Raw genomic sequence first — 23,345 nt, 5'->3', positions numbered from 1 at the left:
TAGGTATGTATGGCAGGACCAAATCGACGAGATAGGGAGGAGCAAGTCCATGTAAAGCTTTGTAGGTTAACAGTAAAACCTTGAAATCACCCCTAGCCTTAACAGGAAGCCAGTATAGAGAGGCTAGCACTGGACTAATATGATCAAATGTTGGGGTTCTAGTCAAGATACTAACTGACGTTTATTTAGTGCTTTATCTGGGTAGTCAGAGAGTAGAGTATTGCAGTAGTCTAATCTAGAAGTGACATAATTTTTGGACAAAAAGTTTCTGATTTTACGAAGATATAAAAAAGCTGCCCTTGAAATATTCTTATTTTCAAAAGTGAGATCAGGGTTCATAGTAACGCCAAGGTCATTCAGTTTTATTTGAGACGACTGTACAACCATCGATATTAATTGTCAGATCCAAAAGCAGATCTCTTTGTTTCTTGGGACCTAGAACTAGCATCTCTGTTTTGTCCGAGTTTAAAAGTAAAACAATTGCCGCCATCCACTTCCTTAAGTCCACTTCCAGGCTAGGCAATTTTTGGGCTTCACCATGTTTCATCGAAATGCACAGCTGTGTATTGTCCGCCTAGCAGTGGAAGTTGACATTGTGTTTCCAAATGACATCACCGAATGACATAACCTTGAGGGACACCGAAACCTACAATTGATTTGTCAGAGGACAACCCCTCCACAGAGACGAACCGATATCTAAACCAGGCAAGAACTTGTCCGTGTAGACCAATTATGGCTTCCAATCTCCCCAAAATAATTTGGTGATCGATTATGTCAAAAGCGTCTAGGAGCACGAGGACAGATGCAGAGCCTTAGCCTGATGCCATTAAAAGGTAATTTACCACCTTCACGAGTGCAGTCTCAGTACTATGATCCGGTCTAAAACCAGACTGAAGCATTTCTTATACATTATTTGTCTTCAGGAAGGCAGCAAGTTGTCGTGCAACAGCTTTTAATTTTTTTTTGAGAGGAATGGAAGATTCAATATAGGCCGATTCGTTTTTTACATTTTCCGGGTCAAGGTTTGGCTTTTTCAAGAGAGGCTTTATTACTGCCACTTTTAGTGAGTTTGGTACACATCTGCGGGATAGGGATCTGTTTATTATGTTCAACATAGGAGGACCAAGCACAGGAAGTAGCTTTATCAATAGTTTAGTTGGAATAGGATCCAGTACGCAGCTGTAAGGTTTAGAGGCATTGTCTATTTTGGTGAATGTGTCAAGAGATGCAGCATTAAAAAAAACTTGAGTGTCTCCATTGGTCCTAGGTCCTGGTAGTTCTGTGCAGACTCAGGACAACTGAGCTTTGGAGAAATACACAGATTCAAATAGGAGTCCGTAATTCGCTTTCTAATGATCGGTACTGTCTTTCCAAGCTAGCCGGAAGACTTCCAGTTTGGTGGAGCGCCATTTCCATTCCAATTTTCTGGAAGCTTGCTTCAGGGCTCTGGTATTTTCTGTATACCAGGGAGCTAATTTCTTGTGACAAACGTTTTATTTTATGTATTATTTTACCCAATTTAGTGGTATCCAAGTGGTAGTTACAGTCCTGTCCCATCGCTGCAACTTCCGTACGGACTCGGGAGAGGCGAAGGTCGAGAGCCGTGCGTCCTCTGAAACACAACCCAGCCAAGCCATACTGCTTCTTGACACAACACCCGCTTAACCCAGAAGCACCAATGTGTCGGAGGAAGCACTGTACACCTGGCGACAGTGTCTGCATGCATTGCGCTCGGCCCGCCACAGGAGTCGCTAGTGTGCAATGGAACAGGAATATCCCCTAACCTGGACGATGCTGAGCCAATTGTGCGCCGCCCATGGGTTTCCCGGTCGCGGCCGGCTGCGACAGAGCCTGGACTCGAACCAGGTTCTCTAGTGGCACAGCTAGAACTGCGCCACCCGGGAGGCCATTTTTTGTTTTTAGGTGGAGACTGCGTCGAGGGTATTACGCAAGGTTAAATTTAGATCCTCAGTTAGATGGTTAACCGATTTCTGTAATCCAACGTCCTTGGGTAGGTGGAGGGAGTCGAAGGACATCTATGAATCTTTGGGTTGTCTGAGAATGTATAGCACAGCTTTGGATAATCCTTGTTTGGGGTCTGAGCAGCTTATTTGTTGCGATTGCAAACATAATAAAATGGTGGTCCGATAGTCCAGGATTATAAAAACATTTCGATCCACAGGACAAAACTAAATCCAGGGTATGAATGTGGCAATGCGTAGGTCCAGAGAAATATTGGACAAAACCCACTGAGTCGATGATGGCTCCGAAAGCTTTTTGGAGTGGGTCTGTAGACTTTTTCATATGAATATTGAAGTCACCAGAAATGTGACTATTATCTGCCATGACTACAAGGTCCGATAGGAATTCAGAGAACTCCGTGAGGAACACTGTATACAGTAGCTATAATTTTCTGTCATAAATGTTAGCAACACCTCTGCCTTTGTGGGACATGGTCACAAGTGTAACCAGGAGGAGAGGCCTCATTTAACACAGTAAATTCATCAGGTTTAGAAATGTTTCAGTCAGGTCAAGCACATCAAGGTTTTGATCAGTGATTAGTTATTCGACTATGACTGCCTTGGAAGTGAGGGATCTAACATGAAGTAGCCCTATTGTGAGATATCACAATCTCTTTCAATAATGACAGGATTGGAGTAGGTCTTTATTCCAGTGAGATTGCTCAAGCAAAACACCGCCATGTTTAGTTTTGCCCAACCTAGATCGAGGCAGACACGGTCTCAATGGGAATAGCTGAGCTAACTACACAGACTGTGCAAGTGGTAGACTCTACTAAGCTGGCAGGCTGGCAAACAGGCTGCTGTCTGGCCTGCACCCCATCTGATTGTGAAGCTAGAGGAGTTAGAGCCGATTATCAACTTCCTCACTGTACACCATGAAGCCACAATTAAAGACAATTTAATATCCCAAATTGTACCCATCCCTGGGTCAACATTCTTGCATACAAGATGACATACAACCAATTGAGGCTGGTGGGATGAGCTATAGGATGGGCACATTGTAATGGCTGGAATGGAATAGAACAGTATCGAACACAAACATATGGAAACCACACTTGACACCCTTCCAGCCCTTACAAACTGTTGTGATACAATGGAGTTACTGCACAAAATGTATAGGTGTTGTGAAGACACCAATTGCTGTGTGAACATTGCACATCAGTTATTCCAACCATTGTCAAATGCATCGCTCAATTGTACAGCCTGAATGTCAGTGTTGTGGAAGCTACTCTGAATATATAGTTTCCCAAGCTACCAATTACTTCACACTGGGAGAAGTTAAGCTACCATTAAGAAAATTAAAGTTCTGGAAAAAGTAGTTCACTACATCCAAACTACTGCTTGATAAATGATCTAAATCTGACATTTCTACACATTGCAAGAACGAGTCATTCTGGAATTTAGGCTATTAAAACTGTTTCAAATTAGAATAGGCAGATCTGATGTCAAAAAAGGTAATCACCTACTTCACCCATATTTTATTTCCTTTTTGCAAAAGAAATTGTGTACTTCCAGTAATTAGCAAAAAAAGTTCTTAAAACACTAAAGATTTGAATTTAGTTCAGCTACTGCAAAATGTAGTTAAATTACTAGTTGAACTACGTGTAGTTCACTACCCCAACACTGCTGAATGTGTACGGGGGGGGCCCTCGGTCTGTACAAACGGACCAAGCAAGCATTACTTCATATACTGTGGTATTGTTTTAATCTCGTATTGAAAAATAAATTAACGAAATAACTTTTAAACTGCAACAGAAGACAAATTAAGTTAACAAACATTTGTCAGCAGGGGTGGAATTGCAGCGCTCAATGTAGATTACTTTACAAATGTGTATAAAAAATAATTTATTGGGACATACACAAATCACAAAATCATTCATTTAAATACAGTAAACTGCACAGTGGCCTACCACAAAACCATTGTTCTTCCAGCTACAAAAAAGGTATAGAAAACGTATTTATATATGTATATTTCGTACACATGCCCCATTTTGGATGAGTAACAAAAAAAACTGTACAAAACAGCACATTGGTGGTAATGGTCTGGAGGGAATAATTGCAATAGAACAACAAGTCTAATACTAGAATAGAAATATACCAAATGATTCATCTTAAGAGCAACTGGTTGAGAGATGTGAGGGGAGGGTGATGCTGAACTGATAAGCAGGCTACAACTAGCTATACCTCGATCGGTGTGTAACTGTAGTGTCTCAAAACAGCAACGACAAGTGTTAGTGAAATAGAGCAGTGGTTGTTCTTACATTGATTGATATCCATTCACTCGGACAAGTGGGAAGGAAAACGAGAAAGCTCTTACAGAGAAGACGAGTAAATTGTGGTTTAAACAGACCTCTAAACGCTGCCTGTCCCAGACAACCACAAACTACTGAGCTGAAAAACGTCCCACTTAAATAAACTGCCACAAAATGTCCTGTCACAATAACAATAATCCGTTTCCATGAGGGGGGGGGGGGGGGGGGGGGGTGGATCTCACAAGACATCCAATCAGCAGTCTGATCAAGGAAAAAGAGGCTGGCTCATCCTTCCCCGCACTGCCAACCGCTCGTAATGCCGCCTTCTCATTGGGTGCCCGAGTTAAGTGACGAGCGGCTATGACCAATTACAGAGGGTAAAGCTGTAAACTTTGGTTATACGGGCAGGTTGGCAAAGTTAGTGTGGGACGCGGACGTCGGTCACTCATTTACTCTAACTTGTTGTGTTGCGACACCTGCTCGCTCAGAAAAGCAGAGACTGTTGACCACACTCAGCCTAATGTTATCCTCCATATAGTGATCGCCCAGAGGCTTCAACACCTGGGGAGAGAGACAAGAGTGGTGGGAAAGACAAAAGGAGGAGAGGGGGGTGACGTCAGATGAAAGGAAGGGGGGGAGAAGGAGAATAAAACCAACTGGAGGTGGAGAGAAAGGAGCAAGGAAAGCAAGCTTAATTTGTTCGTTAGTACATTCATCCATACCAAAATTGGAAACCGTGGCAGCTAATCATGCACACACGTGATAAAACTTAAGCACCCAATGTCACCCTACCCACCCTTAACCCCACAATCCCCTCAACATGTAATGAGGAAACAAATCAAACATGAAAGTGCCAACCTGTATTCTACATTTGTGGTGAGAACCAGGTATAAAATTCAGTTTTTAAAGTCTAAACCAGCATGGCATGGGGACCATGAGCTATCAAAAAAGAAAACATTTATATATAGTCCTAAAAATGGACACTGGAAACCAAGCGAAGGGGGGGAAAACCGGCAGGTGCTAGTTTTTCTTCTTGACATTGTTGTTGGAGGCCAGTCTCGTTCTCTGGGCCGTTATCAAGGAATCCAACGGGACTCGACTCCTCGCCACCTCAAAGAGTTTGGAAAAGATCTGAAAACAAGGCAAGGGAAGTATTGTGGCCGTGTTAATGACATTAGTAGTGACGTATTTTTGCCTCCAAAATGACAAAAGATGGAGCCTTTAAACCCTCCGTCCACCTCACCTTTCGTGGAGTCCTCTGTGCCAAGCACAAAGTAAAAAGAAAAGATGGAATACTAATTAGTGGGGATAGTAGTGAGAGGCGTCCCAATTCCCTACCCTCCTACCAAAGTGTGCACTTGCACCCTCCCTCAGATTTAACAATGGTTGAAACTCCCTTCAGGCAACGCTTACACTAATACATTTATTTTAAGTGGCGGGTGCACACTTCTGGAGAAGGGGTAAAGAATCAGGGTTCAACCAGAGAGACAAAGGCAGATAAGGAACCACATTTTGGGCTGATAAGGAAATTCTGGTTTGAGAGAGAAAAGAGGTGTTTTGGTGAATCACATTCAGTCACATCCAGATAGGTTAGGAAAAGAACAGGAGAAAGAGGTTGGGAGCAAACACTCTGTGAAAGCGTAAGCAGGAGGGGGGACACGGGGTGAGACAGGGAAAGAAAAGGGAAGAGAGTGAGGGGGTAGAAAGGAAAAGAGCGAAAGGGAGCAGGGGGAAAAAATGAGGTATACATTAAAAGGGAGATGAGAGGCGTGGAAATAGAAGTGAGTGAAAGAGCCCAAGCAAAAGAGAAACAGGACATGCATAATAGTCTGATCAAGAGACGTGCCGCAGGCATTTCTTCCCCCCCCAACCTCCACTCCCGGATCACCCACCTGCTCCCACAGGGTCTCGGCCACCTGGTCGATGACGCTGCCCACCTCGCGGAACTCGCCGGAATACTTCACATAGGCCCATAGGCAGAGGGCAGCCAGTGCCACGCCCATAATGAGATTACACACCATGGCCACTGTGTTGATACCCAGAAAGCCCGTGACCAGCGACGCCACGTACATGGCGAACATGACGGCGAAGAGCGTGGCTGGCGTGCGTGCCGCGTAGAAGATGTTCTTGCCATCGTTGTGCTTGATGAAGTTCGTGAAGGCCTCATCCAGCTCTGCTTCAAGCTGCTCCTGGTAGCACCGGCAGAAGTCCTCGCCGCCCATTTTCTTGACCGAGCGGAAGTGGTTGACCGCCACCTGACGCAGGTTCGCGTGGCCGCGCTCCAGTTGATCGGGGGCCATGTAGGGCTTGTCGCCTCCGCACACCTGGGAGAAAGGGGAGTTCGCTATGAGGGACATACATACTGCAACTCATTTACTTATTGAATATTCAGTGTCTTATAAGCCCATATGGGCTGGGCATCTGACAGATGCAAGAACATTTTATAGCAATCATACAGACATTTCCGGTCGCAAATCAACCCCTAGCCTCTAAGTCTAGACATCTCTTTGCCCCTCAGATCTGGGAGAACTATACTGAACAAAATATAAAACACAACTATACTGAACAAAATATAAAACACAACAGGTAAAGTGTTGGTTACATGAGCTGAAATAAAAGATCCAAGAAATGTTCCATACAAAGCTTATTTCACTCAAATTTGTTTACATCCCTGTTAGTGAGCAGTTCTCCATTACCAAGATAATCCATCCACCTGACAGGTGTGGCATATCAAGAAGCTGATTAAACAGCATGATCATTACACAGGTGCAACTTGTGTTGGGAACAATACAAGGCCACTAAACTGTGCAGTTGTGTCACAACAGTGCCACAGATGTCTTAAGTTTTAGGGAGCGTGCAATTGGCATACTGTCTGCAGGAATGTCCACCAGAGCTGTTAACAGAGAATGTCATGTTTATTTCTACCATAAGCAGCCTCTTGTCGTTTTAGAGAATTTGGCAGTACGGTCAAGCCCCACAATCGCAGACGACGCGTAACCACGCCAGCCCAGGACCTCCACATCCGGCTTCTTCACCTGTGGGATCGTCTGAGATCAGCCACCCAAACAGCTGATGAAACTGAGTATTTCTGTCTGTAATAAAGCCCTTGTAGGGAAAAACTAATTCTAATTGGCAGTGCCTAGCTCCCCAGTGGGGGGGGGGGCTTATGCCCTCCCAGGCCCACCCATGGCTGCGCCCCTGCCCAGTCATGTGAAATCCACAGATTAGGGTCTAATGAATTTATTTAAATGAACCGATTACCTTAATAAACTGTAACTCCGTAAAATCATTGAAAATGTTGAGTTTATATTTTTGTTCAGTATAGAGCAATACAGAAGAAACAATGTAAATGTGAACATCTAGCACACCAGACTACAAAGTGGTGCTATACACGGGATTAAATCAACAAAATCCTTTCAGATCTACAAGGAGTCATCACATATCTCGATGTAGGCGCTAGGACTTTGCTGAGAGCAAAAACAGAGCTATTTACAGAGTTTATTTAGACCCGTCTAATTAAGATATTAGGTGGTTAAATGGACAACAACAAAAGCTTTACAACTGAATCAATCTTGAGTATAATGTAGCTGGTAACATGCCACAACTCATCTGCACAGATGTAAACGCTTCGACTGCTTTTATTAGTCAGACGCTAAATTGGATGCTTAAAACTGAAAGTAACTGTTCAATTACCTGCTCCATGCCTTTGTTGTAAATGTCTTTTGCTCCTGCAACCGCTGCCAGGTTGTTGGCTTCTGCTGTTGCCTAGGTGACAGTGGAAGAAAGCAGAGGGGAAAACGCAGCCGTCCTGAAATTAGCTTCATTTGGTGCATCAACGGTATACATGAAATTCTACTCAAGTTTTAAAGAGGCTATATGGAATACGTGTTTATATGGAACACGCCTCTGGGAGTGCTCGAGCCCAAAGGGCCCTCTAAACAGACAAATACTGGTCAGAAAGGGGCACACCTCCCCACGCCCATGAGTAAAAGCATATGTTGTTTGCTAATCGCTCATTGACCAGGTAACATAAACGGTATCATAAGGTCTAAAAGGCTTTGGGACGCAACGAATGTTCATGCTACACAATACATTTGGTCAACGACAAGTGAAAACACGAGCATGCTTCAGGGTTGTATTTACAAGAACATTTTGCAACAGAGGGAACGAAACGAGCTTTTAATTGGACAAATTCAGGCAGTACCTCCCAGCTTTACACCAGTATCAAACTATTCTACTCCATTTCGTAACACAATCCAGTTATTTGTTAGGGGAATGTATCATTGACCATCTGGAGAGTTAACTACCTGTAACATTGACTTGGGATGAGGTAGCTCCTCCCCTTGGTATATTTTCATGTATGCCTGTGCCGGAAAAAGAAAAACACAAGCAACATTTTTTCAGAAGAAGGTATTAAAGAGGAAAGGTATAGGAGGAAAAAAGGAGGTATATCGTAAATCATATTTTATTGGTCACATATTTTATTGGTCACATGCTTGTGTTCCTAGCGCCAACAGTGCAGTAGTATCGAACAATGCACACAAATCTCAACGTGAAAGAACGGAGTTAAGAGATAAATATTAGAACGAGCAGTGTCAAAGTGGCATTGACTACGATACAGTATAGACATATAAAAACAGTTTGTAAACATTAAAGTGACCAGTGGTTCCATGTCTATGTACATGGGGCAGCATCCTCGAAGGTGCAGGGTTGAGGAACCAGGTGGTAGCCGGCTAGTGACAGCGACTAAGTTCAGGGCACTGGGTGGAGGCCCGGCTAATGATGGCAAGGTATAAGCTCAGACGGAATGTTTGAAACGATCGACTTACTTTGAAATACTGTACAAGGTCTCGGCACGTCACTTTGGATCCTCCGATTTCTTTCTCCACCAAGTTCTTCGGGGACAACAAGATTGGCACTAGGTTGACTAGCTCAGTCTTGAAATCGTCATCAATATCTAGAGGGAGAGACAAGTGGGAAATGCATTTCTTTATTAAAAAAGGTCTGTTGACATTTCCCTTAAATTCCCAGTGAAAAATTTACCTACCGTCATCTGACCTTAAATGCAACTATAAAGGCCAACACGTTATAACTTTGAAAGATTACCTTTGTATTGTAATAGATTGCATTTATGTAGCACTTTTCTGCTAAAATCTAAGAATGCAAGTCTACAGTGAACCATGTTCCCTAGGCACACCTGGATGAGATGATTGGATACATATAGCATTATGGTAATTGCTTCACCTTACCTTCTGATTGGCTTGGTAGAAATCTGACCATAGTGCTTAGACCTATCCAATCGCTTCAGACCTACAGGAGTGCCTTGGGGTAGGGGCTGGTTTATTTGGAATTGACAGAGTTGGCTAAGGGGTACTTTGACTAAAGCCTGTTTTAGCATGGGCAGCACCATGAACTGTCAACACACTCTGAAGTAGAAGAGGAAATTGACTATATTAAAATAGAGACAGCCCTCAATGGCACTGTTCATGCTCTCGGAGATAGGTGTGCAATCTTTCCACAAGGGTAATAGAGCAACCTTCTCCTATAGCGTACCTGTGAGCCTGCCATCAAAGTTGGGGTTGGTGGCCACCTTGAGACCGGGGTGGGGCAGGAGGAAGCAGCCGATGTTAGAGAAGCAGGAGTGGATGTGCTTCCTGACATTCTGCAGCTCCTCGTGCTGGTTCTGTTTCACCTGCACACAGTGGAGAGACCCTTGTTTATTCAAGTAAATGGTTGGACAAATATTTGTTTGAATTAGCCCCGCCTCAGATCGGTTTGTGCCAAAACCCCGATGAAGGCAGCGTAGCTGTCAAGAGTGTTGGCATCTATTACATTTATTCCTTCAGAACCCAAGTGTGCAGCTTTTCTTATCCATGTGCTGTACAGCCTAGGAGTTGGCAAGACTGCGCAAAAAAACAGGCTGTTTGAACAGTGGATGCATAATTTAGAACGTGTGTAAGTGCTTTAGTTCCTGAAATGTCAGAGAAGTCTGATTTTCTTAAAACAAATAATGGAGCAAGTGGAAAAAATGCGTACTTGTAATCTCTTCTCCAGGAAACTCTTCCCTCCGTCCAAGCCATAGGGATGCTCGTAAGGGTAGCTCCAGTCTCTTATAAGAAACATTAAAGTCTGTTGTGGAAGGCAATTAAGGAATAAATATTAAACAAGATACTATAGGACTATAGACTTTTCACAAAGTGTCAAGTAATGGCAGCCATATTGAAATAAGACTAGAGATGCCTATCAGCGGCATCTCAATTACTTAAAAATCTCCTCTTCATTATTATCCAACGAGAAATGCGTCGCAGGCCATTCATTCAGGAAAGGCAGCAGAAAAATGTGACAATACCTGAAAGGGTTTCTCATAGATTTCTTCCAAGGCCAGCCTTCCATATTCGGTAAAGAGCTAGGTAGGGAAAAACAAAAGTCAGAGTAACACTCCACGTCCTTGTGGAAAAGGTCAACAGTCAGTCAAACAATCTATTAATAACAACGAGAAGTCTTGCAGCTGACTTGCCGTCTAATAGGACAGTGATGTCAATAACACGCCTCATTTAAGAGCCTTCTGTTGAGTAGGTTTTAGAGAGGCTATATATATATATATATATATCTTTTGCTTCTAGGGGTGCTCGAGCCAAAAGGGGTCCCCTGTAGTCACATTTTAAGTCAATTTGAAGTTCATTTAGCAATTAAAAACATCCATTGTGCATCTTTAACAAGGGAGGAAGCAGCTATACACTTCCATACAAGTGCTCTACTTATGACCCACTAAGTACAATAGTTCCAAATGCATGGTTGATAATCAAAGGAATATCATTTAGACATTTCCCCCTGGAGGACTATGATATAACATCAAAGTCAAGATCCTTTTCAAGTTACAGCATCTGTTCGTGGAGCTCAATGTCCAAAGCTCATGGCCAAAGCAGTGTTGAAGATTGCAAGTCCCCCATCCAAAACAATCCAAACACGCATGCACACACACACACACACACACACACACACACCTGGAGATGTTGAAGGTCATCTTCTTGCACATTCTGAGACAAGTTGTAAACCTAACACGGGTGACAAATCATCAAAACATCAATAACCTGTACTAAAGTCCAGAGATCACACTTTCAATCAATGTTTAGCATGAATTGAAAAGTTGGTATGGGGAGGAGGAAAGTCGGGTAGTCAGTCTAGAACTAGCACATGACAATACAACTTCATAAACTGTCTATTTAACATGCACGGAAGTCTCAGGAAATTGTCTAATTTTTCAATTCCTCAATCCTGATACTTACTGGCGAAAGGGGTATAGCAAGAGTGGCATTCCTCGTCCAAACAGCCTATAGTCACCCAGTTCCCTACGATAGTGAATACCTTAATATAAAGGGTACACAACACTGAGGGGGAGCGTCATACCTGTACAGAGCTGGTCATGGTGCTCAACGCAAACAGCGTCGCACAGTCTTTGATGGTTGATTGGCTGTCGAAAGCCCCCTGCGTGTCGATTAGAAGAACAGCAACCTTTCAGAGAAAGGATAAATCAATTACAAAGTCATATTCTTCACCAATCAAGGGGTATTAAATCAGTTGAAATAACCAATGGACAACTGGAAATTTGAAATCGTGTCTTTAAAAAGGGACATTGCACTCCAAAATCAAGCCGTTTGATATGGACTCATCTTGATCGTTTTAGTGGTCTGAAAATATCAGAAACTTTGCTTTTGGAGAGCAATGTCTTAAAAACAATTCAACATTAGTTGGGAGAAAATGTGCGCCCATCCAAGGGACAATCGACTTTGTATTTACCTTGCTCCCGTCTGGCTTGTCCACCACAAACACGTCGCTCCAGGCCAGGATGCCCGTGGTCTCCCTCTCGCAGCCCCCCCGCCAGGTGAAGCCCGTCAGTGGCTCCTCGTGCCCACCCAGCCAGGAGCAGGATGTCTGAAAGGACAAAGAGGACAAAGCAGGAGATTGAAGATCATATGAGCCATGTAGCTACAGTGCCACAACTCTTGTTGGCTGAAGCAGTCCTCTCAGGCCTTGCCCAGAAACAACCTCTAGCCATTTCCCCTAGACAATTCATGTAAACCTGAAAGGTATAAGCGAGCAATATGGTCAAGCCTATTAGAGGGCAAGAAATACTACAGTACCTGCTTATACCCATCAGATGTATTACAAATATGCATGAAGTGTCTAGGGGATAAGTATTTTTACTTATTGAACTCCCCTAACCCAGACCCTCCTGTTTGTTAGCATACTTGAGTTGCATATTGATGGCGATCCCTGCTCAAACTGAGGGCCACACACAAAAGCAGCCTTTATGCCCGGAATAAAGGGCAGAGTTCTTGCAAAAGCAGGCCACAGTCCCAACCATTGTGCTGCCCAAAAATCAGCTTTAAGCACAGCTCAAATGGATTATGGTCATCCCCCTAAACAAGTTATGAACAGCGAAAGGTAATTAACCGACAAGGGTTTAGCCAGTTGTGGCAGAAATCCTGATCCTGATTTACTCTAAGCGTCCGATGAATGGCATGAATGAATTCCTCGCAGCTCATAACAGTATGAGGACAATGAAAAGTATGAGGACAATGTTTCCCAACTCAAGATAAGTATCATCTCTGGTTAGTTGTGTGATTTCATCTAACAAGTTTGTTTGAAGTCCATCCTAGTAAAATGTTCTAGCAGGGCCAATGGAGTGTCCTGAAAGTCCTACTTGTTCAAAGGACACTCATGTTAGCAGATGTCCCAAAGCACTGCCAAGTAGCCCAACACGGGCAATCTTTTCAATAAGTGCTACTGGATCATTTCACAGCGCAGCTGCAGAAAATAGCTTGTCAATGCGGCTAAATCCCACAGGTCACAAAGCACTCAGACCCACATTAAGTTCACCAGACATGTGACATGAGCCGCGCTACTGTTCTCACAGGGGTTTGACATCAATTTCTCCGGGTCGGGGCAAGTAGACCAGAAGTCTACTGGCTGCCACGTGATTTTCTACTTGGAAATCGACTGACGTCTATCTACTTAGCCAAAAGCATGAGTTTACGTGGTCTCAAAAAACAAAAGAAACACAGGTTAATGTTGAACCCTGCCGCATATTCTACTATGTTCCAGACTGGCGGGTTGAGAGCCAGTGTTTGCATTGCTTTCCTGTGTATTTCCATACCTGGTGGGTCAGAGCATGTGTGTTGTCCGTATAGGCTGCACACTAACACGCATGTGGCCACTTAAGTGTTTTTAAATTGTATATGCCTTAATGTTAGCTGGACCCCAGGAAGTGTCCTAAATACAAAATACAACTAATTCTACATGTATGCCTATGTGGTCTCTCTTGTAGTATATGTACATATACTACATAAGCCTGTGTGTTCCCTCTCCTGGTTGTAAGTCATGTATAAAAGCCCTTGTTATACAGATCGGCCGGTGTGTAGCTTCACCTACCTTCACATGTATAGTATGACCAGCTTTCATCTAGCCTCACCTTGTTGTACACAGGGCCTAAAATTAACACTGGCCACCTGAAGGTAGATTTTGGCGGGTGAGATGTCAATTTCACCAGTCTCGTTGGCAGGTGGTCAGGGCTCCGGTACGAGCATTTCACTCATATGTGAATAAAAAATGTCACATTTATAGATAAATGCTGCAGTAGCATATTTCCGTTTTCAAAACCGTTTCGTAGCTGGTAAATGAATCGCAAAAGTCAGAGCTACGAATCCTATAGCCTATCCCAACTAGTGCTGCAACACTGCCTGGCTGGGGGCTGTGCTTGGAATGAAAGTACACCGACGTGAGACTTTGTCCTTGTGTTTTTGGGCTATTTACATTGTTTTGTTCGCAACCTTTTCAAATGTTTGTTTCAATTGCCAGGGAAGACAAGACAACGCAGCTACTAGTCAGACTCAATCTCACAGGCAGAAACAGTTGCATTACCAAGGTAACCTGTGAAAGACTCAGGGTCACAAACATTAAATTAAATAATGTACCACATTACTAGTAATACATTTGTCGTTTTAGAAAGATTACAAAGCATGCACATCTATTTTACTGGGTTTTGTTGGTGTAATTTGAGTTTAAAAAATATTTTAACAGTGGCTGGTGGAGTTCATTTTAGGCCCTGATTGTACATGTAGCCTGTACAAGGAACGCCTGTGTATAGCCTCACCTGGTTGTACATGAAGCGCAGCATGAAGTCCAGCAGGAAGGACTTGCCCTTGCGGAAGGCCCCGGCCACCGACACCACCACCACGTTGAGGTCGCGCACATGCTCCTGCAGCAGGATGCGCTCCAGCGCCGCCTCGTCGAGCTCAAAGGCGTGGTCGTCCTCGTGAGCCACAACGATCTGTACCGGCCTTGCATCTTCCTCCGACAACAGGGCCTTCTCTTCCTCTGGGCTCATCTTATGAGGCACATCCTCCACCCCATGCTCACCTGGGAGAGATGTTTAGAATCATTAAAGGGAAGGTCCTCAATTTATAACTTAAAGAGAAGGTCAACCCCCCAAATCAGAGTTTGTTAACAATTTCAAACCTGAAAGTGGTTACTGGTTAGATATAAAGTGGATATTATACACAGATACCTGCATATGCCAACTAGTTCATCCACAATATAAATTCAACTGTGTTACTTTCACTTAATTTTGGGGGCATATTAACCCATTACGCCATCGTTTTCCACTCAACGATGCTAAGACTAATATGTAGCCATGTTAAACCTATCTAGTCTAAACCTTGTGTTAATGGAACAAGGCCAAATCTTGGAACTATAATATCCATTTAAAAATAAAGGCACTCTGCAGTGAACCCGATCAAGATGCCGGGATGTCAAAGATTCTTTTGTTTTCTAAATGTTGAGTGTTAGCTAGCAGCAAGTTGGTGTGTCTGGTTCCCTTTCTGCTTCCTGTTTTTCTACGATGTGGTTTAGACCAGTAGTCTGTCTGAGACACCCTCTCTGATCACACCAGTAAGGTCCTTGAAAGAGATGAAAATAATTTTATATGTGGGGACCGTCCCTTCAAACATCAGAAACAGCAGACTGCAGTCATATCAATAATGGGTCCCAGTCATAAGTCACAAGCTTTGATGTCAAAGGTTCTTGACTTCAGACATGTCAGTATGCCAAAGCAACAACATTCAAGTCAAACGATAGGAGAGCAGTAACCATGAGTAGGCCTAAATGACTACCATTAACCTTTTATGGATGCGATTCAATGAACAACTACAATATATGCTGATATTCTCTGAATAGTTGAGCTGCTCATTGGGTGAAACAGCTGAAAGAATACTGTCTGTACCATACGCTCACTGAGGTGCACAACAGGAAACAAAGTGGCAGGAACTGGGCTGCCAAGTTTGCAGTTTGCGACGGGATAAGAAACAAACAGTGGTTAGAGCGGTTAGAACAAAATCACGTGCACACACACACACCTAGCAGGCAGACTGTGCAGCCCTGCCAGCGCTACATCAGTCGGCCTCCCCGGCCAAATTCTTTCATGAATAAAGTCCGAGGGCTTCCCCCAAGGACAGTCAGCCCATTGGGGGGGGACCATAATGAGGGGCACACGCAGCCACCCTCGTCACATTACAGTAGACGACACTGCAGTAATCACCGGCCAGTCAGAACGCAAGACAAATAAAGCCCCATCATGTCAGACTAGACCAGCACAACACGAGCGCGACATTTAAGGGGTCTTGTGCTAATTGCTATGCTAATTGAATAACTTGATAGACATCTACACAACAAGCATGGCCTTGACTGACCATGATGACTTATGGGGGGGGGGGGGTTTGACCACCATGACCGAACCCTTCGTATAAATAATCAGCCTTCTGTCTTATAGGACTTAATATGGGCAATAAGGGTGCTTGATTGGGCACCTCAATGGGCATCTATTAGAGTGTTAAACTAAATACAAGTTTCAGACTAGGGCACAGCGGGTAAACATCCGGATAACTCCTAGACAAACCTAAACCTGTACTAAAATGCATGTTCAACGGCGAATCCTGTGGCCGGAAAATGTCCGTAGAGGCATAGGCCTAAACCTAGTGCAGCAGCACCGGATTGGGCATCCACGGCCTTGGAGGGTTCAAAGTGTGTGCAGGTCTTTGTTCTAGCCAGCACTAGCTAAACGCACTGTTAAAGCTGGAATGGAACAAAAGCCCACACACTGCAGCCCCTCATGGAACCATAATCTAGAGTAACAGCCAGAGGATGACCATTCACAATGTCTGCATTTGGCTAGGCTGCATTACAAACTTGAAAGCGTAATCACTAGCCTCCGTCCCGGGCTACTCCACCTTCAGAGTCCTGAAAGGACTGAATGGGTTTAGGCCTACACCATATCTGGCTGGGCAATATGGCTTTCAGATTACAAGGGGAGTTGGACTGAAAAAGGGTTAGCAGAGGGAAGGGAAGGAGATTTAAGATTGATTCGACCCAGTTTTTCATAAAACCGACCCAGTTTTTCATAAAACCGACCCAGTTTTTCATAAAACCGACCCGGTTTTTCATTAAACTGGTGAACCCATTGGTTCTAACAGTAGAACAAACAGCCTATGAGGATAGAAGTGAAGAGGATAGAAGCTCCTTTGGCCAAATTAGCAGCTGGAAGCCAATGCTGCTGGGAGGAGCAAGTGATGAACAATCTGACTAGGATGAGAGCGAGTTCATGGCTCAGGAAGACTTGCTGCATTATTTAGGGCGCTTTGCTCATATACCAACATGTTATCATGCCAAACGTCAGGGGACCAAGCCAAGAGGATGGGTGCGAGTGACTCAAATACCTCTATAAGATGCTTTTTGAGGTCTCCTAGCGGTGCCGTTGAGGAACTACAGCAAGCACACTGGTTTTGTTGGGAACAACGCCAGCATCCCCACCATCACACAATTAGTTGTTTATGCGATCCAAAAACGGCTCATAATAAATCACAATTTGGTTCAGGTGGGCATAATTTGATAGCTTGTTCTATTGCCAAGTTATAAAATACGATCTTAGTGTTAGGCTTTCACAGGGCAATTCAGAGAAACCAATCGTAATTTCAGTGTCCATAGAAAGGAGTCATGCGTGCATTAAGTAGTGACTGGGGCAAGAAAAAAAATCTATAGTTAGGGACATTCATTTTGACAAACCATCATATTGCTTTGATAGCGCAAAAATAATACTGCAATATTTGGCTGTACTTGCACCAAAAATCCAGTATTCTTCCTTCGTAGCTTGTTCTCTATCTTTTTAAATAGGGAACCAATATGTTGCAATAAAATCGCAATACATACTGTATCGGCACCTGTGACACCGCCCCAGACCATGACGGACCTTTCACGTCGATCCCGCTCCAGAGTACAGGCCTCGGTGTAACGCTCATTGCTTCGACGATAAACGCGAATCCGACCATCACCCCTGGTGAGACAAACCCGAGACTCGTCAGTGTAGAACACTTTTTGCCAGTCCTGTCTGGTCCAGCGACGGTGGGTTTGTGCCCATAGGCGACATTGTTGCCGGTGATGTCTGGTGAGGACCTGCCTTACAACAGGCCTAGAAGCCCTCAGTCCAGCCTCTCTCAGCCTACTACGGACAGTCTGAGCACCGATGGAGGGAATGTGCGTTCCTGGTGTAACACGGGCAGTTGTTGCCATCCTGTTTCTGTCCCACAGGTGTGATGTTCGGATGTACCGATCCTGTGCAGGTGTTGATACACATGGTCTGCCACTGCGAGGATGATCAGCTGTTCGTCCTGTCTCCCTGTAGAGCCGTCTTAGGCGTCTCACAGTACGGACATTGCAATTTATTGCCCTGGCCACATCTGCAGTCCTCATGCCTCCTTGCAGCATTCCTAATGCCCATTCACACAGATGAGCAGGGACCCTGGGCATCTTTATATTGGTGCTTTTCAGAGTCAGTACAAAGGCCTCTTTCGTGTCCTAAGTTTTCATAACTGTGACCTTAATTGCCTACCGTCTGTAAACTGTTAGTGTCTTAACAACCGTTTCACAGGTGCATGTTAATTAATTGTTTATGGTTCATTGAACAAGCATGGGAAACAGTGTTTAAACCCTTTACAATGAAGATCTGTGAAGTTATTTGGATTTTTATGAATTATCTTTGAAAGGCAGGGTCCTGAAAAAGGGATATGTATTTTTTTGCTGACTTTAGATACAAAGGATCCGATATGATACAAGAACGAGACGTTTAAGTTTGAAATGATTCGGTGCGATTCGGTTTGATTAGAGAAAAAAAAAAGAGGTAATGGATGCAATCGATGTTGCATGAACAAATTTTCCATTCTTAAAAAAAGAAAGAAAATATGCTGCTGATGGAGCTCATGAGCTGAATCTGTGAGCTAACGTGTGTATAAATGATGTAGGTCTATGGCGTGTTTGTGTCGTGAATTATAAACTGGGTGGTTTGAACCCTGAATTTTGTTTGGCTGAAAGCCATGGTATATAAGACCGTATACCACGGGTATGACAAAACATTTTGTTTTACTGATTAAGTGGTAACCAGTTCATAATAACAGTAAGGTACCTCAGGGGTTTGCGGTATATGGCCAATATACCACAGCGGCGGTGTCCAGTCACTCTGTATTGCGTTGTGCATAAGAACAGCCCTTAGCCGTGGTATATTGGCAATATACCACACCTCCTCAGGGTTTATTGCTTAATTATGGAGTATGAACCATGTAGGCACCTGATCAGAGCCATAAAGGAGATTAGGCATCTACCACTATCAGATTGCAGCAATTTAGCCAGTTTTTTGTTGCTCCACTCTGAAATCACCCCCCACTAATTAACTTGTCATTTTTGCAGATTAAGTGTTTTAGCTAGTAATGTATGAATATTTAACATTTACAAATGAGCTATGACATAGCCAAAGAATATATAGCACAACTTTGGATTTCACCCCATCTCAAAATCAAATGGTTTTGACCGTTTGGAAGTTTAGTGAGCTTCTTTTCTCCTACTTTGGCCATGCAGTTTCCCTCGCAAAATGATGACTGTCTTAGTTATGAAATTGTCAACCTTACCCTGTATATCTAAAAATGACCTTATACACTGATTGTCTAACGCAAAACCACCAAAACTATTGCTGATAGTGAACCTGAACAATCGGGAAAAATAAATTAAAAAGTTAAGCCCCGTTCAACTACTATAGCAGATTAGAGTTGTCTACAGTAGCTTACTTTTATTTCGGGAAAAAACATTTTCAACAGAGCATAGATAACAATAACCTAGCAACTTACATAGGTTGTCACTCTAATAAAGCCTAACATTGCACAAGCCATTTCAGCATTTAAAATCTGAAGATGTGCATGATCAGGAACATGCCGCCTACCGCAAAACTGGGCACAGTTTGACTAGGCTACTGATACTCCCTGGGGTTGTTTGGCATGCAAAATGACTTTTAGATCAATGACTCAACAGTTAACATGCTTAGTTCGATACTGAAGGAGAGGATGCATCGGTTGTCACAAAACATGGTCTTTTCGGGAGGTATACAAGTAATATGTGCAGCAAAAAGTGAATCGTTGATTCGTAACGTTTCAAAACGATTTTCTGACCGATGCGTGCTACATTTGTATGTGTTTGGGACCGATGCAGTCTTAGCTTAAACATTTGAATTGGGACCGATCCCCATCAGTGAATCATAACATCCCTAGTGTAGAGTGGGGACTGTTTTTTGAGCCTCGGAAGCGTACCTCATCAAGCCCTTTACCCAAAAGGCATCAATCAAAAAGCATCAACACCAGAAAGAGTTGTCAAGGTGGGGAAAAATTACAGGAGGGATACAGTGGTGGCAGTAAACTCTAGGCTGCTGCGTGAATAGTGAACAGCGGTCGTGACAAATCTGAGAAATCGATACTCAAATGCCATGAATATGAAGCAAGATATTGGGCAAGATGTGATCTATAACCTGCATGACATCAGAAATAAAAAATAATCGAGGCTAGAGTTCAATGGCATTTCAGACGTGCTGGCATGCCTCTAGACTCTAGAGGAATCAGCCATTCTTAATAGGTTAGTGCTATGCGGGATTCTTGGGACATCCCTAAACACTAACCTTACCCATTTTAAATGTAAGCGTCAATGGGGTAGGAACGTTAATCTGTTAAAATCATGCCATAGGTCAAATGGAGCTAACCTAGGCTTTTTATAACCTAGGCCCTGCAATGTTGTTCACTTAGGCCAATGTTCTCTTGCTCACTTATCAGCACTGTTCAGATGCATGCGCAGATATCAGTGTAGGCTGAAGTTGCACATAGACATTGCTCTCGGGTCAGTTTGGTATTTTTCTTACTAATCGTTAAGGTCAGGATTGTGAGGGGAAGCTGATCCTAGTCACCATCCTAGAGCCAGAGATCTCTTGCGTCAGCAGTTGTCCACTGAGACAGCTGTGTCACAGATGATAGGATGATACCTGGACTCACTGGAACTCAATTTATTGCTAGTCAGTAGGCAGTCTAAGCACAAATTAAAGCATACTCAGTTTGTCATTACTGCAGGGGAGGTATGTTGGTTGCGAGAGCAAGCTATGCTAAATGGCTGCTCCAACTAAGCTAGCACATAAAATGTTAGCCAAGAGGTGCAAAAGCTTGGCCTAGGTCTTAAGGGTGGAAATGGGGAGAAAATTGGATAGGAAAACATTTAATTGGATAGCCAGACAGTAGCCTCACACTTTAGAAACAGGAGATGGGCTCCTGCCCTATGGTCCATCCTGGCTCGAGCTCCGGACAAGGCTTAGCCTACTTCTTAGACGGAGGCAAAAGATCCCAATAATAGCTTTCCTTTTACAAATTTGCCATCCTCTTAATCTCCCATGCTTGGATGGATGGTCATACGCAGTTCTCTCCTTGTATGGGAACATTTTTATTCCTAACAATTCCAAGAAGTTTTAATTCCTACACCTCTGACCTTGCCTCATTTCAAGAACTCCAAATGATGTCCAAATTAGCAGAACCAACTTAAAGGAATACTTCAGGATTTCAGCAACGAGGTCCTTTATCTACTTCCCCAGAGTCAGATAAACTTGTGGATACCATATATTTTAATGTAATTTTATATTAGTTTGAAGGAAGTTGCTAACATTAGCACATTGACTGGAAGTCTATGGGTATCTGTAGCCAATGCTGGTTAGCATTGGCTCACAAAACTACCTCTAACTTCTTTGTACTGTACACAAAAATGGTATCCACAAGTTCATCGGACTCTGCGGAAGTAGATAAAGGGCCTCATTACCAAAATCCCAGAGTATCCATTTAAAACATGAGCTCAAGCTCACATCCCCTTCAAATCAAGCCATTCCTACAACCCACTATGCAATCCCGTGGTATGACTGACTAGGTCAATGTTCAAAAACACACCATGTGAGATAACCCTAGACTTGTGCATCAATGCAGCAGGGCTAGGTAAGGTTACAGGAACAAATGCTGCAAGTAAACAAACTTGATCTATGGCTTAGTGGAAGCAGTTCAAGTGCAATGGCCTACTTCCATGCAGTCAGTATTGAAACAGTTACTGATATAGTAGTTGGCAAGCTAAGGTATCAAGTATGCACAGAGTATGCACAGTATTCCAACATTGATGGTCAAATGCCTAGGCAAACTAGCTAGCTAATCCTTGAGGGGTTGTGTAAGAGAGTAGATAAGACCAGCTACTACAGCAGCTAACTAACGTCTAGCTGGCCAAATTAATTCCAAGTAAGCAAGGCTACTAGCTAGTTAGCTATTATGTTTGCAGTAGACTAACGTTAGAGCATAGGTTCCTTGGCCGCGTTAACGTTACCTTCTAACAAACCTCTAATTGGTTAGATAGCTAGCCAACTAAAATAGCTAGCTAGTTACACAACACATGTCATTCATGTCATCATGTACTTAGTCAGATCATTCATTTAAAACTAACGTCAGCCAATAATACTAGCTAGCTAGCAGTCTAAAACGTTTACAAACTCACGCTAGCTAGCTACCAATAACTATCGAACAATGACATTGACACTTGAAGATTACCATTAGCTTTGACATAAGGTGGATCATGCCTTCACATACGGTACCAGTGTTGGCTAATGGGGCAAGGCATACTGGTAGTTCGCTAGATGGCGAAAAAACGAAGATTATCTGGATTTACTAAAACAAACAAGACAACAATGTCAGCCAGATAAATTATCTAGTTAGCATTACAAAAAGGAACAGTCAGTAGCCAGTTTATTGTGTAGTGCTAAATTATTATTCCCAGCTAGGTAGGCTTTGACTTTGTGGACGGAAACATTTGGGTTGTCATAATATGTAGTTTCAGTCACACCCAATCAAGACGTTAATTTTAATTCAACATTTTCTTCCCAAAATTGAAAAGGTATGTTGAGTAGGAAACGAATAATGGGATGGATGCTCTGCACTGGAACTCGATAGCATTCCCTCGTCCATGATAACGTAAGCTTAGAATGAAACAGGGATTATTATCGTCAATCCCACAAAACCTAATTATATTTATGTTTAGATATAATTGACAAACTAAGGATAAATAATACCTTCGTCGAAAGTGCTGTTTTCGCTATTTTGCTGAGCGTGATGCCGATGCTTCAACCCGCTCTCCTCCGCCATCTTGACCCGTTCAAAATAATCAAATTCAGCTGACGTAAAAAAAAAACAGAACCCCCTCCTCTTGTCTCTTTATCAAGTTCAGACGACGTGGGTTTTCCGCAGGGTCCTAAATGAATTAATGGAAGACCTAGGAACATTGTTTGTACTTTGATTGAAAGCCTCAACCTTCTGACTGATTTTTGTTTTGATTATTATGGTCTTATACTGGGCATTGTTCTTGCCATGCAGATACACACACACAAATGCCTAAATAACATTTTGTCTTTAAATATGTTGAATTTATTCAACGTCTTTATTGAACATCATTTTTTATGTTCTATTTGATATTTAGAGATATAGGGTTGAGTTGTCCATGTGAAGTTTATGCATTTTACAGTTGATGTTCCAGTTACTGAACCATGTAGATTGTACCATTTTTGTAAATAGTTAGAACAAAATGATGACCATTTTTCCCCCACAAAATATACAGACAGACTACGGAACGTAAAATAAAAATA

At 43.0% G+C, this 23,345-nt stretch overlaps 1 protein-coding gene across 3 annotated transcripts; it reads right to left on the bottom strand.

Moving 5' to 3' along the window:
- Window positions 1–3,703: 3,703 nt before the first annotated feature.
- LOC120032513 (atlastin-2-like) lies at window positions 3,704–22,871 on the bottom strand. 3 transcript variants are annotated; one of them, XM_038978638.1, is made up of 13 exons: window positions 22,776–22,871; window positions 14,427–14,692; window positions 12,071–12,205; window positions 11,681–11,785; window positions 11,278–11,328; window positions 10,623–10,679; window positions 10,310–10,402; window positions 9,827–9,965; window positions 9,103–9,230; window positions 8,581–8,637; window positions 7,967–8,038; window positions 6,166–6,597; window positions 3,704–4,834 (listed from the first exon to the last, which is right to left on the bottom strand). In XM_038978638.1, the coding sequence occupies exons 1-13, from the start codon at window positions 22,846–22,848 to the stop codon at window positions 4,715–4,717; spliced, it is 1,728 nt and encodes a 575-aa protein (XP_038834566.1). In that variant the 5' UTR covers window positions 22,849–22,871; the 3' UTR covers window positions 3,704–4,714. The 3 variants fall into 3 exon arrangements, with proteins under 3 accessions (XP_038834566.1, XP_038834564.1, XP_038834565.1); XM_038978636.1 differs by lacking the exon at window positions 3,704–4,834 and adding an exon at window positions 5,027–5,404; XM_038978637.1 differs by lacking the exons at window positions 3,704–4,834; window positions 11,278–11,328 and adding an exon at window positions 5,028–5,404.
- Between the last annotated feature and the right edge of the window lie 474 nt (window positions 22,872–23,345).

The sequence above is a fragment of the Salvelinus namaycush genome, chromosome 39 (genome assembly GCF_016432855.1).
Source record: "Salvelinus namaycush isolate Seneca chromosome 39, SaNama_1.0, whole genome shotgun sequence".
Classification (NCBI taxonomy): Eukaryota; Metazoa; Chordata; class Actinopteri; order Salmoniformes; family Salmonidae; genus Salvelinus; species Salvelinus namaycush.
The sequence above is the reverse complement of the archived record's forward strand: the minus strand, read 5'-3'. Positions and strand labels throughout refer to the sequence as shown.